The following is a 13,074-nucleotide window of genomic DNA, read 5'->3' on the forward strand; positions in this document are numbered from 1 at the left end:
AGCTGCTAGGGTACGCACAAGAGGGGGTGGCTGTGTAGGTTGCGGGGCTTTAACTGGGGTCCTAGAAGAGGCTCTGCGTCCAGGAGCAGAAGAAAGGAGGGGGATGGCGGGGCCATCCCTTCTCCCCAGAAGGTTTGAGGACACCCGAGGCCAAAGCCAGCAGACGTAAAAGGCCAGGAGGTCGAAGCCTACCGGGTCCCGCAGCGAGAGACAGGGCAGGGTGGGCTCATCCTCCCGATCACCGCGTGGACACTTTCAATGGGGAGGGGTCCCGGTCCCACGGCCCCACCTGGCCAGCCCGCTGGGCAGCTTGGGCCGCGGAGGGGGCGTGAGAGTTCGCGGGCTTCACCCCCGCCACTCCACCCAGCCCCGGCCCTCGAGTGCCCTCATTTTCCTGTACGAGTCGGGCCCGGGGGTGGCGGGGGCGGGCGGGGCGCGGGTCCCCTCGCTCCGGCCGCGGAGCTCGGATCCCGCCCGGGCACCCGCGGGGGCGCGGCTGGCGTGACGTCACACGCCCCGCCCCGCGCCCCGCCCCCTCCCCACATTCCGGGCGGGGCGCGCCGGGCCCGGCGGGGCTCACCCGCCCCAGCCCCCTCCCCAGGGGCCGCTCCTCCCGTCGGGCCGCGCCTCCCCGTCGCGGGCCGCGACCCCGCCCGGACCGCGGACTCCGCCGGCGAGAGGCCGAAGCCGCCGCGGCCGCCGCCGTTGCCGCCATTGACGTCAGAGGGGCGGGCACATGACCCCGCGGGGACCAATCGCGCGGGCGCCCCGGGCTCCGCGAGCCCAGAGCGCGGCCCGCCCCGCCCGCGGCCACTCTCGCCCGGACGGCCGCGCGGACACACGCTCCGTACACACGCGCGCGGCGGCGCGGGGCCCCGAGACACACCCGCCCCCGCCCCGGCGCCCGCCCTCCGCGCCCGGCCCCGGCCCGCCCTCGGCCTCCCCCGTCCCTCCCCGCCGCCCGCCGAGCCAGGTCCGCCGCCGCGGTCATGCACCCGACGAGCTAGGAGGAAGCCCGGAGCCCCGCAGGAAGCGCCGAGGCCGGCCCAGCCCGCCGCACGCGCCGCCCCCCGCGGGCAGCGCCCCCTCCCCTGCGGGCGCCCCCAGCCCCACACCCCCCCACCTTCCCGGGGGGTGGGGGGGTGCGGGCCGCCGGATCCGGGGGCCCCGCCGCCCCAGCAGCCAGGACAGCCCCCTCTCCCCGCCCCCAGCCCCCTCCCCCGGCGCGGCCATGGATGTGACCAGCAGCTCCGGCGGCGGCGGCGACCCCCGGCAGATCGAGGAGACCAAGCCGCTGCTGGGGGGCGACGTGTCGGCCCCCGAGGGCACGAAGATGGGTGCCGTGCCCTGCCGCCGGGCTCTTCTGCTTTGCAACGGGATGAGGTACAAACTGCTGCAGGAGGGCGACATTCAGGTCTGTGTCATCCGGCACCCGCGGACCTTTCTCAGCAAGATCCTCACCTCGAAATTCCTGAGGCGCTGGGAGCCGCACCACCTAACGCTGGCCGACAACAGCCTGGCGTCCGCCACGGTGAGTGGCTCTGCGCGGCTGCACCCCCGCCTCCCCTCGGGGCCCGAGATGCGCCCTCCCTGGCTGCCCCCCGGCGCTGCACCTGGAGCCCAGGGCCTGGGGGGCGGTGGGGGGTGGCGGGGAGAACGGGGAGAACCAGGGCGCCCCGCTCCTGGCCTGCTCGCGGGGCTCGATTTTGGAGTCTGAAGCCCAGACCAGCCGGCCGGGCTCGGGAGAGACCCTTAGAATGCTGGGGACTCAGCCCACACTCAGGCTGGGTGCCTGGGGACCTTCTGCCCCCAGCTCTTGTGTTTCTGGTGGCTGGGACCGGGGGATGGATCTGACGCTGGGCCCTGATGGTGGCGGGGATTCTCTTCTCTGGAAGCCCCTGGCCCATCTGGATCTGAGGGGTGGGGGAGGGGAAAACAAAACACCACCTCTCAAATTAAAAAAAAAAACAAATACCCAATACAACAAAACCTCGAAACCCCAAACCCAAAGAATTTCCAGAAGCCAGTTCCTCTCTCTGGTTTACCCGTCCTTTATTCTCTTTCCTGCCAGGGCTGGCAGGCAGAACGAAGTGCTTCCCTTTCTGAAAATCTCATTCGCACATTGGGAGGTTGGAAGTGGAGGGGGAGGGGGAGGGGGCAGTAGTCCTGGAATATCTCAGGACCCAGCGGTGGTCGAGCTCTAGCTTGGGAGCTGCTTGGTCGAGCCCCGGTCCGGCATTGTCTGTAGAGTGTGTGTATACGTGTGTGTTTTGTTGCTGGTGGTTTAATTTTGTTATTGTTTTTAAAGACATGGCTAGGACTGGGTCAGCTGGATGAGTCGGAGAGGAGAAACCATTGATCTTTTCTGAAATCAGATCTGCAAATGGTGGCCTTCTTCGTACGTGGAGAAAGACAGCTATGGTGGGGTCAGGGGGAGAGTGGGGGTGGTGGGTAGGAGCCTGAACAGGATGCTTTGTGTTTTGAAACAAGGACAGTTTGAAATACCGGCTGTGGTTTGGGCCTGAGCCTTGCTGTGAGGGTCCCATCCTCTTTGGAGGGGTGGCTTGTCCTCCCTAGAATGCACACTCCCCCTTGGGGCCACCGTGATCCTGTTTACTAAGCACAGTGGGAGGGGGCCGAATCCACTGCCTGCCCACACCTGTGCCAAGAAAACCCAGCCAGGAAACAGGGTGTCGCTTACATGGCATGTCACAAACGTGTAGCGTGTATAGACATTTCCCCGGCATCCATGTTCCCTTGGCGGTGTGTCACAGGCCATGACACATGCCCCAAGGAATGGGGAGGGGGGAAAAGTTAGCTGAAGAATCCTACTCCTGGAATCAACCCCCACCCCCCACCTCAGAGCGCTGCAGTGCTCGAGGACTTTTATTCTGAATTTGGGGTCCGACATGCTTAGAGCACCTATTTTATCTTTCCTGTGGGCACGTTGGTGCAATATCTGCAAAGACTCCTTTCTCAGGGAGAATTGCTGGTTGTCGGGAGGCAGTCCAGTCCCCAGTCAGGCTGGTGCATGTTCTCAAGCCTGTCCCGCGACGTAGGCCTCAGCGTTGGGCTTTCCAATGGATGGAGGGAGAGCCTGCCTTCCAAAATTTGCCAGTACAGATTGTTTCTGATATGGGGAGGAACTGGTGACCACGGAACCCTCTGCCTGGGATCTGGAGACCTCAGATCTGGCTTCAGAATTTTCACCTGGCTCAGGGGGATTTTTTTTCTCTTCCACCCCACAAAATGAAGAGGAGTTGAGGGGGGAGGAAAATGGTTAGAAGAAGGGACAGTGACCTGCCATGGGAAGGCCAGGCCGAGCCCCTGCTTCCCCTGGAAGAAGCCAAGAGTGGGTGTTCCGCTGCTACTGTCCTCAGTTTGTGAGACTAATGGCTCCCCACTTACCTCTGATTGCTCAAGAGGTATGTTTCAGAAACTGAGGAAAGTAAGAAAGACCTGAATAGCCAGAGGCCCCTAGCTCACCTTGGCCAACCCAGGTCATTGTCACCTGTGGTAGCGTGGATCTCTCAGGAGAGTACCTGTCTGGTACTGGGAACTGAGGCTTACCCATGGAACAAGATTCCTCTTGGCAGAGCCTTGCTCTGGTGTTAGGAAATGTGGCAACAGGAGCTACCAGGAAGTGTCCGATGGGCTGGCTTAATCCCCTTTCCATTGCCTTTCATCACCAAGCCCTGCAGGCAGGGGGTGTCCTTAAGTCTTGCCCTTGCCCCCTGGTGGGCTCCAGCGGGCCTTGCCCCAGGTCCTGTGAGTGTGGAGGTGGGGCTGTGAGGGCTGGCCTGGCTGGAGCGCTGGCCTCCAGGGCAGAGGTTAGGTTGGGACTGCCACCAGGGCCCTTGTCCCATCATGAGACACCTGGTTGGTGTCCAGGCTCTCGGGGAAGCAGAGGCACCCCTGTGGGGTTTCCCTGAGGCCTGGGCATTATGTAATCTGTCTGTGTTTTATAGTGTGGCCCAAGCACTCTATTGAGAAATATGAGTCCAAATGAAACAAAGGTGAATTTGAGTGCAGTTCCGTACAACAAAAACCCTTTGCAGTCCTGTGGCTTTGCAGCAGCCCCTGGCCCAGCCCTGAGCTGCCGGTATACCAAGTATGTTTCCTGTAGAGTCATACCCTACTTAAAATATCAGTAATCCGTATTTTAAGCTGTCTACACAGCCTAACTCAGAGTCATCTGGTAAATATCTGGTTAATTGCATGGGCTTCAGAAACAAGACCCAGAGTGATTGATATGGAGTCAAACCAATAAACAAACCAAATACTCTTTTTTGCCCAAACCTTCTGCAGTCTGTCTCCATTGATCCAATTAAATGAATCGTGAGAGATTTAAGACCAGGCTTCCAGGAGCACAGCTGCATCAGGCTGGGATGCAAGCATACTGGAGCTTGCAGTCCCAGCTAGTGGGTGACACAGCTAGGTAGACCTTTTAGTCTGGGGTCCAGGGACCCGACACCCCTCCAGGTTGTCTTACGGGAGGAGCCACCAGCCTCACCCAGCTGGCCTGCCTGTAAACTTTGCCTCCTGTGGGATCAGGTCAGAGCTTGCCCTGCCCTGGTCTCCTGGGCCAGTTACTGATTAAATCCTTGCAGAGCGAACAGCGTGCTTAACGTAGCTTGTGATGGCTGCCGGGTCTGATGAACCTGTGCTTGGAGACTTTGGATCCGAAACGCTCATAAACAAAGGAGGAAGCAGACAGGCGACAGCTGACTTGGGAGGGGACATGGGGAGGCCAGGGCCCCCTCCCTGGGCGACCCAGGACGGCACCTTTGTGGGGAAGGGCCCGTCTGCCCAGGCTGAGCCTGAATGTGGTGCCCCATTCTCCCTTCGTACTCAAAGTTGTCAGTCTCTGGGGCCTCACTGGCTCTTCATGGCTGGTGATGGTGTTGTCAGTTGTAAATGACAGCCAGGGCAGCCAGGGGTTCTGCATAAGTGGCTGGGTTCAGCAGGACCAGAATCCATTTTGCTGTTCTTGACTCTGGGTTGAATTTGATCACCTGCTAGACATGTATGTCTGTGGGCAGAGGGCTTTGTCTGTATACAGGCTTTGTTTCTTCTGCACCAGAGAAGTACAAATAAGCTGCTTACCTTTTATTTCATCTTACTTTTAAGACGTTGTGGCACACGGTATTTCAGAATGGTGGATCCAGGCAGAAAGTCCTTTATTGATTTACCAAACAGGGGTTAGGGCACAGGTGACAGTAGTGTTCTTTATTCCGAAGCCGTAACTCATCAGTGGCTTGTTTTTAAATTTTCACCATTCCGCTGTTTGATTGAAATGTTTCCGGGCATCTTGTTATGGATGAGAAAGGAGAAGCCACTTTCATTCTCATCGGTTTCTTTAGTCTGGTGTTTTCTTGGTGGGGAGCAGCCATTATCTGAACTCAGACTTTGTTTAGCACATGCTTATTGCACACCTACTGTGTGTCACTTGCTGAGCAAAGAGTTACACATCTAGATGGCTTGGTTTCTACTTGAAAATTAAAATCTGTGTCTTCCGGGATAGTCACAAATCCCATGAGAACTCATCTGTGTGCACATGCATGCATGTTAATTGCTTTTTCACTTTTGTCACTTACACCCCCTTCCCCCCATGTGCCCAGACTGCCTTTAATTTATTATTTTATTTTATTTTATTTTTGAATAGAGACAGGGTTTCACCATGTTGACCAGGCTAGTCTCGAACTCCTGACCTCAGGTGATCTGCCTGCCTCAGCTTCCCAAAGTGCTGGGATTATAGGAGTGAGCCACTGTGCCCGGCCGCCTTTAATTTATTTGATGTTTTTTGTGGCAGTAAACACAGAGATTTTTTTTCCCCCCTTTTCATGCCTTTTGTCATAGGAGGATTTTGGAGTGCATCAAAATTATTTCCTAGATGACTTGTCTCATGGAAGGTGGTGGAGGGGAGGGGCTGAGACAGAGAGGAGAAAAAGTCAAAATTCTCTGTAAACCACGAATGTGGTCTGCCTTCCCCAGGCTGTAGCAAGTAAGTGCATTTTAAGGAAGGAGTAAGTTTTGATGCTGCCATTTGCCTGGTGTAATCTGAGATGCCTGTTCTGGCCATGGCAACATTGTGCCAGTCCAGGTAGAAGGAGTTTTACTGCATGTGGCTGAGCTTTCCTGCAAGCAGGTGACAGAGGTGTCAGCTGCTGCTGGCTTGGGCTCCTGGGCCCACAGGTTGCTGGTATCATGGCCCTGCCTACTCCTCAGTTTCTCACCCGGCAGTGAGAGAGGGCATTTCTGGGGCACTGTCCTGGGCAGGGCGCAGGGGGACTTGGTAGAAGACAAAGCTGTCCCAGGGCACCTCAGCTGCTGCCAGTGAGGGCTGACTTGTCTTGAGGGTACCCGATTGGTGTTTTGTTGGTATGGACATTGCAGGGGGGTCAGCTTACACCTTTGATTAAAGGAATACATGAGATTAAGTGAGGCGCCCTGGCATAGGGCATCTCTGCTGTGGGGCCAAACAAATTTGGGCTTTGTGGTCTCGTGGCTCTGCATCTGGGTTTGGAGGGTGCCGTTTCCTGGCTGTGTGACATTTGGCGCTTTGTTTTCCCCTGCTGGGCCTTGTTTCTTCTCCATCCTTAGGGAGGAACACCTCATGTCTAGGGCTGCTGTAGGGATTGCAGAGGATGGATAAGCACCTTCTAGTGTAGTCTGCATACGGTGACCAGGATTCCAATTCCTGTTTTGCTAATTGCCCTGAAAGAGCTTCATGACATTCTGTACAAATGGCAGGGATTATTGTTACCTAAAAATGAGTGGTCTCCAGAGAGTTCCCCGAGATGAACAGTGCACTGGGGAAAGTTAGGGGTATTTAGCAGGTCTCATTGGTATAAGGCAGTGAAATTGTTGCAAGCAGTTTAAGAAAAATTCCTTGGGGGGCACAGTCTAGTTTCTTAAAAAGACATTAAAAAAATTGAAAAACTCATATATGCATCAAGTAGATTTGATTAGTACAACAAGGCATGTCATGGAAAATGAAGCTTCTCTTACTCAATGCCTGCACAGCCACTAGTGGCCCTCCTTGGAGGCCAGTGCTGCTGCTCATTTCTTGTGTACCTGGACATGCGCACACAGCGGTCCACTGTGGTTCTTCACTGGGCAGAATGTTTTGGAGACCCTTCATGGGTGTGCAGCTGTCTTGTTCTCTTTCACTGTGGCGTAGTGTTCTGTTAGAGTGGTGTACCTACGGTAATGAGGTAGACCCTTCCATATTGTTGGGCATTGAGTTTACTCCCAGCCTGTTTGATATGGCTTGGATATGTCCCCACTTAAATCTCATCTTGAATTGTAGCTTCCATAATTCCCTATTTTGTGGGAGGGACCTGGTGGGAGATAATTGAACCGTGGGGGCGGTTTCCCCCATACCATTCTCATGGTAGTGAATCAGTCTCACCAGATCTGATGGTTTTATAAGAGGAAACCCCTTTCGCCTAGTTCTCTCATTCTCTTCTTGTCTGCCACCATGTGAGACGTGCCTTTCACCTTCCACCATGATCTTGAGGCCTCCCCAGCCACGTGGAACTGTGAGTCCATTAAACCTCTTTCTTTTGTAGATTGTCCAGTCCAAGTGGACTGATACAGCCTTGTTCCTTCAAAGAAGACATTTCCTATTTTTATGCAGTGGAGCTGTCTCTATTTTGATAGTTTGCATGTTCTTTTGCTTACTTCTTTGGGAGGGGGGAGCCGAGCCTCTTCTTGAAGAGGGAAGGGCAGTGTTGCCTGGAGTTGTTGCTACCAGGAGTCATTCTTTGGTCTGACTAAAGGTCACCAACCAGGGATCCCCCTCAGAGGGTGTGGCCACTTGATTTCCCCTGGAGCTGAAGGAACGCAGCTGACCAGGGGGCTCTGACAAAGACAAGCTGACCTCCACCCCCAGGACAAGGGTCTGCGCAGCTCCACCTGAGGGCATCGTTTTCTGTTCCCCAACTTTCAGCTTTCCCCAGGAGGGAAGCCAGGCCACCCAGCCCCATGGTGGAGAAAGAGAGGAAGTGAGAATTTCTCTTCCTTGCCCCTGGCTCTGGTGATGAGCCACCCAGTGTATTCAACAGGCACCAAGGGAGACTGCGCGTTTTGAAAGGAAGCTTCGCTTACATCAGCAGAGTCCTAACCGATGTGCATGTGGGGGAGGTGTTTGGTGTGTGTATTGAGGCAAAGGAGATGGCAGAGAAAATACTTCTGGTGCCGAAATTGGTTCCTGACTTCAGTAGACATTTCCTTACTCCTCCCATGTGCACAGTGCTCGTCCTGGCATTTGGGGTGTGCAGTGAGGCCACAGGAAGAGAACCCCGGGCAGACCCAGTGGAGTAGGGGAGTGAGGACCTGGACTTTGAAATCAGACAGGGGAGCTTGAATCCTGCCTCAGCAGTGTCCCAGGAGGTGACCTTGGGCGGGCCCCCTGGCCTGTGTCCTTATCTGTAAAGTGAGGATCAGAGAGACTTCCTCTTAGCATTGATGTGAGGGTAAGTGAGGTGAGGCCCCGCGGTGGTAAGTGTCACCATTCTAGGCACTTGGAAGAAAACAAAAGCCTGCTCTTGTGGAGCTGTGTTGGTGGGAGTGGGTGACAGACAACTAAGTTAAGAGCAAGTAATTAGGCCTAGCCAATACGATGAAACCCCGTCTCTACCAAAAATAAAAAAATTATCCGGGCGTGGTGGCTCACGCCTGTAATCGCAACACTTTGGGAGGCCAATTGGGCAGATCACGAGGTCAGTAGTTTGAAACCAACCTGATTAACATGGTGAAACCCCATCTCTACTAAAAATACAAAAATTAGTCTGGCATGGTGGTGCGCACCTGTAATCCCAGCTGCTCGGGAGGCTAACGCAGGAGAATAGCTTGAACCTGGGAGGCGGAGGTTGCAGTTAGTAGAGATCGCGCCATTGCGCTCCAGCCTGGGGGACAAAAGCGAGACTTCGTCTCAAAAAAGAAAGAAAGAAAGAAAAGCAAGTGATGATAAAATCTGATGACCGGGATCATGGAGAAAAGCAAGTAGGCAGGTGGGTGGAGCGAGTGGTGGACTGCTTTGTACAAAGTAGTCAGGGAAGGGGCGATAGGACTTCAGGGGGAGGAGCATTCCAGGTAGGGGGAACGGCAAGTGCAAAGGCCCTGAGGCAGGTGATCTTGTTTAGAAATCACCTGGTAAAGTGGCTGGTACCAAGTACATGCTCTCTGATTGTCAGTTTCCTTCCCCCTGCTCTCCGGAGCTGCTGTTGTCTATATAAAAAATTAATGAGCACGTACAATGTGCTAGGTGCCAGGGACACAGGCAGCTCCATGCCCCTAAAGCTTCCATTCTGTTGCTTCTGTTGTGTGTTTTTCTTTTGTTTTTTTTGCAAACCTGGCTACCTCCCAATAAATAGCAAAGAATAGCTCTGTAGCAGTGCTTTAAGAGACTCTTAAATGACAAAGCCCAGCAGATTTTTTTTTTTTTTTTTTTCAGATGGAGTCTCACTCTCACCCAGGCTGGAGTGCAGTGGCGTGATCTTGATTCACTGCAACCTCCTCCTCCTGGGTTCAAGCAATTCCCCTGCCTCGGCCTCCCAAGTAGCTGGGGCTACAGGCGAGTGCCACCACACCCAGCTACTTTTTGTAGTTTTAGTAGAGGCGGGTTTCACTGTGTTAGTGAGGATGGTCTCGATCTCCTGACCTCATGATCCACTTGCCTTGGCCTTCCAAAGTACTGGGATTATAGGCCTGAGCCACCGTGCACGGCCTTTAGGACTTTTTTCTTTTTTTCCTGAGATGGAGTTACCCAGGCTGGAGTGCAGTGGTGCGATCTCAGCTCACTGCAGCCTCCACCTCCTGGGTTCAAGCAATTCTCCTGCCTCAGCGTCCTGAGTAGCTGGTATTACAGGCATGCGCCAACATGCCTGGCTAATTTTTTTTAGTTTTTAGTAGAGATGAGGTTTCACCATATTGGCCAGACAGATCTCCTACTCCTAACCTTGTGATCTGCCCGCCTCGGCCTTCCAAAGTGCCGAGATTACAGGTATGAGCCACCGTGCCCTGCCTCCGGCCTTCAGGATTTTAAAAAACCAATTCCCTTCATCCATAACTACACTGTAAGGATCCTAGGATTTAGAGTACACTAGTGGTCTGATTCACCTCGGGTTTTGCTGGTGGGGAATGGGTGAGGGGAAGTGTGTGGCCCAAGGACCCTTGCAACTGGTTCAGCAGCCCACCTGGAATTCAAACCCAAACTCCTTCCTTCCCACGCCATCCCTTGTTCATGGCTCTGCTGCTTTGAAGCTGCTGTCAGAAATAGGGTGGAGAGACCGACTAAACTGATGGTGCTGGGTGAACTCTCTTTGGAGGGAAGCACACGGTCTAGGTTGTCTAGTCCCTGGGTACGTGTAGGAATGTTTAGGAATCAGACGGATCGGGGAGCTTACCTTTCTGGGCTGCACTGGCTGCATCCAGCTCAGGTGGGGTCATTTGGAGAGGGAGGATCACACCAGGACTTCTGCTGGGCCAGTGCCAGTTTCCTTAGTGGTCCAGAATATCTAAAAATTAGAGCATACAGTCTGAGCAGACCCAGGCCTGGCTCTCCTCCCTCCCATGTTGGCTCCCTGTGTGGACCAGGTGCCCCTGTTTACCACCACACGCACTGGTGTGAGGTTCCGCAGGGAAGGGGAGCCACGGGTGTGGAAGGGGCTGTGTGTTCGTCAGGCAGGCTAGCCGCTGTAACATGCGGCCCTGGCATCTGGGTGGCTTCGTGCAGCCCAGTTCTTGCAGTCCTTCAGGGCTCCCTTAGGTCCTTTGTTGTGGGAGGGATGGGGAAAGAGGAGCACTACAGCCAAGCAGTTTGTAGGTCCGGCCGCTCAGTTGGCCAGAACTCAGACATACAGCCACACGGTGTGCAGGGGAAGACTGGGGAACATGTTTACACATGCGTCCGGGAGGAAGAGGAGAACATGGAAGCAATGACCACTCCCACCCCAGGATCCTCAGGACACAGCAGCAGGCCTTGAGGTCTCCAGAGTACCAAGAGCCAAGCTGCTTCCCTAGAAAAGGAATTCACATGGCCATGGTCTCGTCTGGTTCCTGGGTGTGAGTTGGTGGCAGGTCAGCAAAGCTAGCGTGGGGAATCAAGTAGGGTAGGCAAATCTGTTGTAAGAGACGGACCAAAATGTTCCTGGTTACAACGATATTTATTATACACCTACTGTGTGCCAGGCACAGTGGTCATTTAATTTTCAGAACTGTCCTGTGGGGTGGGTGTTTATTCCCATTTTACAGATGCTCTAGTGGAATGTCACATAACGAGCACTGGGAGGAAGTGGAGTTTAGTGTCAAAGCCGGGTCTGACCCCTTGTCTTTTGGGTCTGTCAGTGCATATGCACCTGTTTCAGCCTCCTGCAGAAGCATCTCGGGGAGAAATAAGTGAGCTTATCAGTTTAGTATTTGCCAAGGTTAACAGACATTCCTTTGTCATTTTGTCAAGACTTCAGGGAACTGAGGTGGGAAATTGAATGCCAACTATTCATAAAGGGTAAGCATTAGGCGTGTAACTTGAAACCAGATGTTGCTCCTGCAAAGTGAGTGCTCTGGGGCGCTGTGCCTGCATGGTGAGCTCTCAGGTGCGGCACTTAGAAAGTCAGACGTACTCTTCCCTCCCAAGGGACTCATAGTTAAATGGGGGTATCACAGTTATGATTCACCATAGAGCAAAGCGTATTCCTTAGAGAGGTTTATGTCTTGTCCTGTGTTTGGATGGGGGAAGAGACGCCATTTTGGGGAAGAGACGTAGGTAGTTTCAGGAAGGACCTCCTTGTAGGAGACAGGCATCTGGCTGGAAAGGTAGGGTGGATGCAGATGGATTTAATGGTGGCAGTCCTGTGGGAATGGACAGAGGGAACTGTGAGCAAAGGGACAGGCCAGAGTGGCCAGGCACATTCCAGGGGTCTGTGCAGTTTTTATGGGGTGGACACTGCAAGACAGCATAGGAGTTAAAGAGAGGTGGGCTCGCTTCCTAGAGCAGTCTACCAGTGTGGGGTGGTTCATGGTGAGTAAACCCGTGTTCTCCGGGGCGGTTGGTGCTTTACGATGCAGAGACACTGAGGACTAGCTGGCCAGCTGGGAGCCCGGGATGTCACAGATTGGAAGCCTTAGGGGCACAGGGATCTCTGAGTCGCCAGGGCCAGGTAGTTAGTCACAGTAGTGACCACGCAGCAGCCACTTGTGTGTGATGAGTGTTCCCTCTTGCCAGGGACTGTGCTGTGCAGGTTATATCAGTGATCCCTACAGCCCAGTGAGATACTGTTGCTCTCTCCATTTTCCTGATGGGGACGCTGAGGCACGGCCTCTCAGCTGCCGTTCTTTGGATGAATGAATGCACAGTTTGCCTAGTTGGGAGGTCTGTCCTGTTGGAAGGTGAAAGGGTGCCCTGGAGAGGAAGGAGCAAGTTCAGATCCCTGCCCCTCCACTTCCTTGTAACCCCGCAGGCCTCTGTCCATACTGAAGTAGAGTGTGCAGGAGATGGAGTGTGTGGTGTCTCCAACACATGGCCCGGCCGTGGTGTACACAGCCTTTCTCAGTATGAACACAGGCCCTAGGAATCCTAGCCACCCCTGTGGCCTGTGAAGAGTGATGGTAATGGGGGCAGGCTGCTGAGCTCCTGGTGGGCCTTCCACCAGAGGCCCCTGGTACTCCAGATTCCAGGCCTGAGGTTTCTGAGCTGTGGCTCACAGGGGCCCTTTCTTGAACCTTCCCTTCAGGGAGGCCTGGTGGGAAGGCCCAGCCCAGGCCTGTGCTGTCTGGAAGGTGGTCCCATCAGGCTGAGCCCACGGCCAGGGACACGATTGGGCACCTTCTAGGTGATACGGAAGTGGTGCTCTGCCTGGTGTCTGCAGTGGGGTCTCAGCTGGTGGGTTACGGGGACAGGGCTGCCTGCTGGAAAGGGGAACAATGACTTGTTGACATCTGTTTGTTGCTCTGGTTGGTTCATGCTTCATGACACTGTGACTGAGGCTTGCTTCAGTGTGGGAAAATGGAACAGCTCGAACTGTCCCGGTGGCCGGTGGTGACTGAGGCGGTGACTGAGCTCGGGGAGTC

The 13,074-nt window shown here is 54.8% G+C and overlaps 1 protein-coding gene across 1 annotated transcript in view; it reads left to right on the forward strand.

The window, feature by feature from the left end:
- The first annotated feature begins 992 nt into the window (after window positions 1–992).
- Window positions 993–13,074, forward strand: part of LOC108313458 (c-Maf inducing protein) — a 259,500-nt gene continuing 247,418 nt past the window's right edge. Inside the window, exon 1 of the mRNA XM_017541862.2 lies at window positions 993–1,531. Within this exon, the coding sequence (XP_017397351.1) occupies window positions 1,232–1,531 (300 nt within the window). The 5' untranslated portion in view covers window positions 993–1,231. The remainder of the gene's footprint in view (window positions 1,532–13,074) is intronic.

This window comes from Cebus imitator, unplaced genomic scaffold (genome assembly GCF_001604975.1).
Source record: "Cebus imitator isolate Cc_AM_T3 unplaced genomic scaffold, Cebus_imitator-1.0 Scaffold137, whole genome shotgun sequence".
Classification (NCBI taxonomy): Eukaryota; Metazoa; Chordata; class Mammalia; order Primates; family Cebidae; genus Cebus; species Cebus imitator.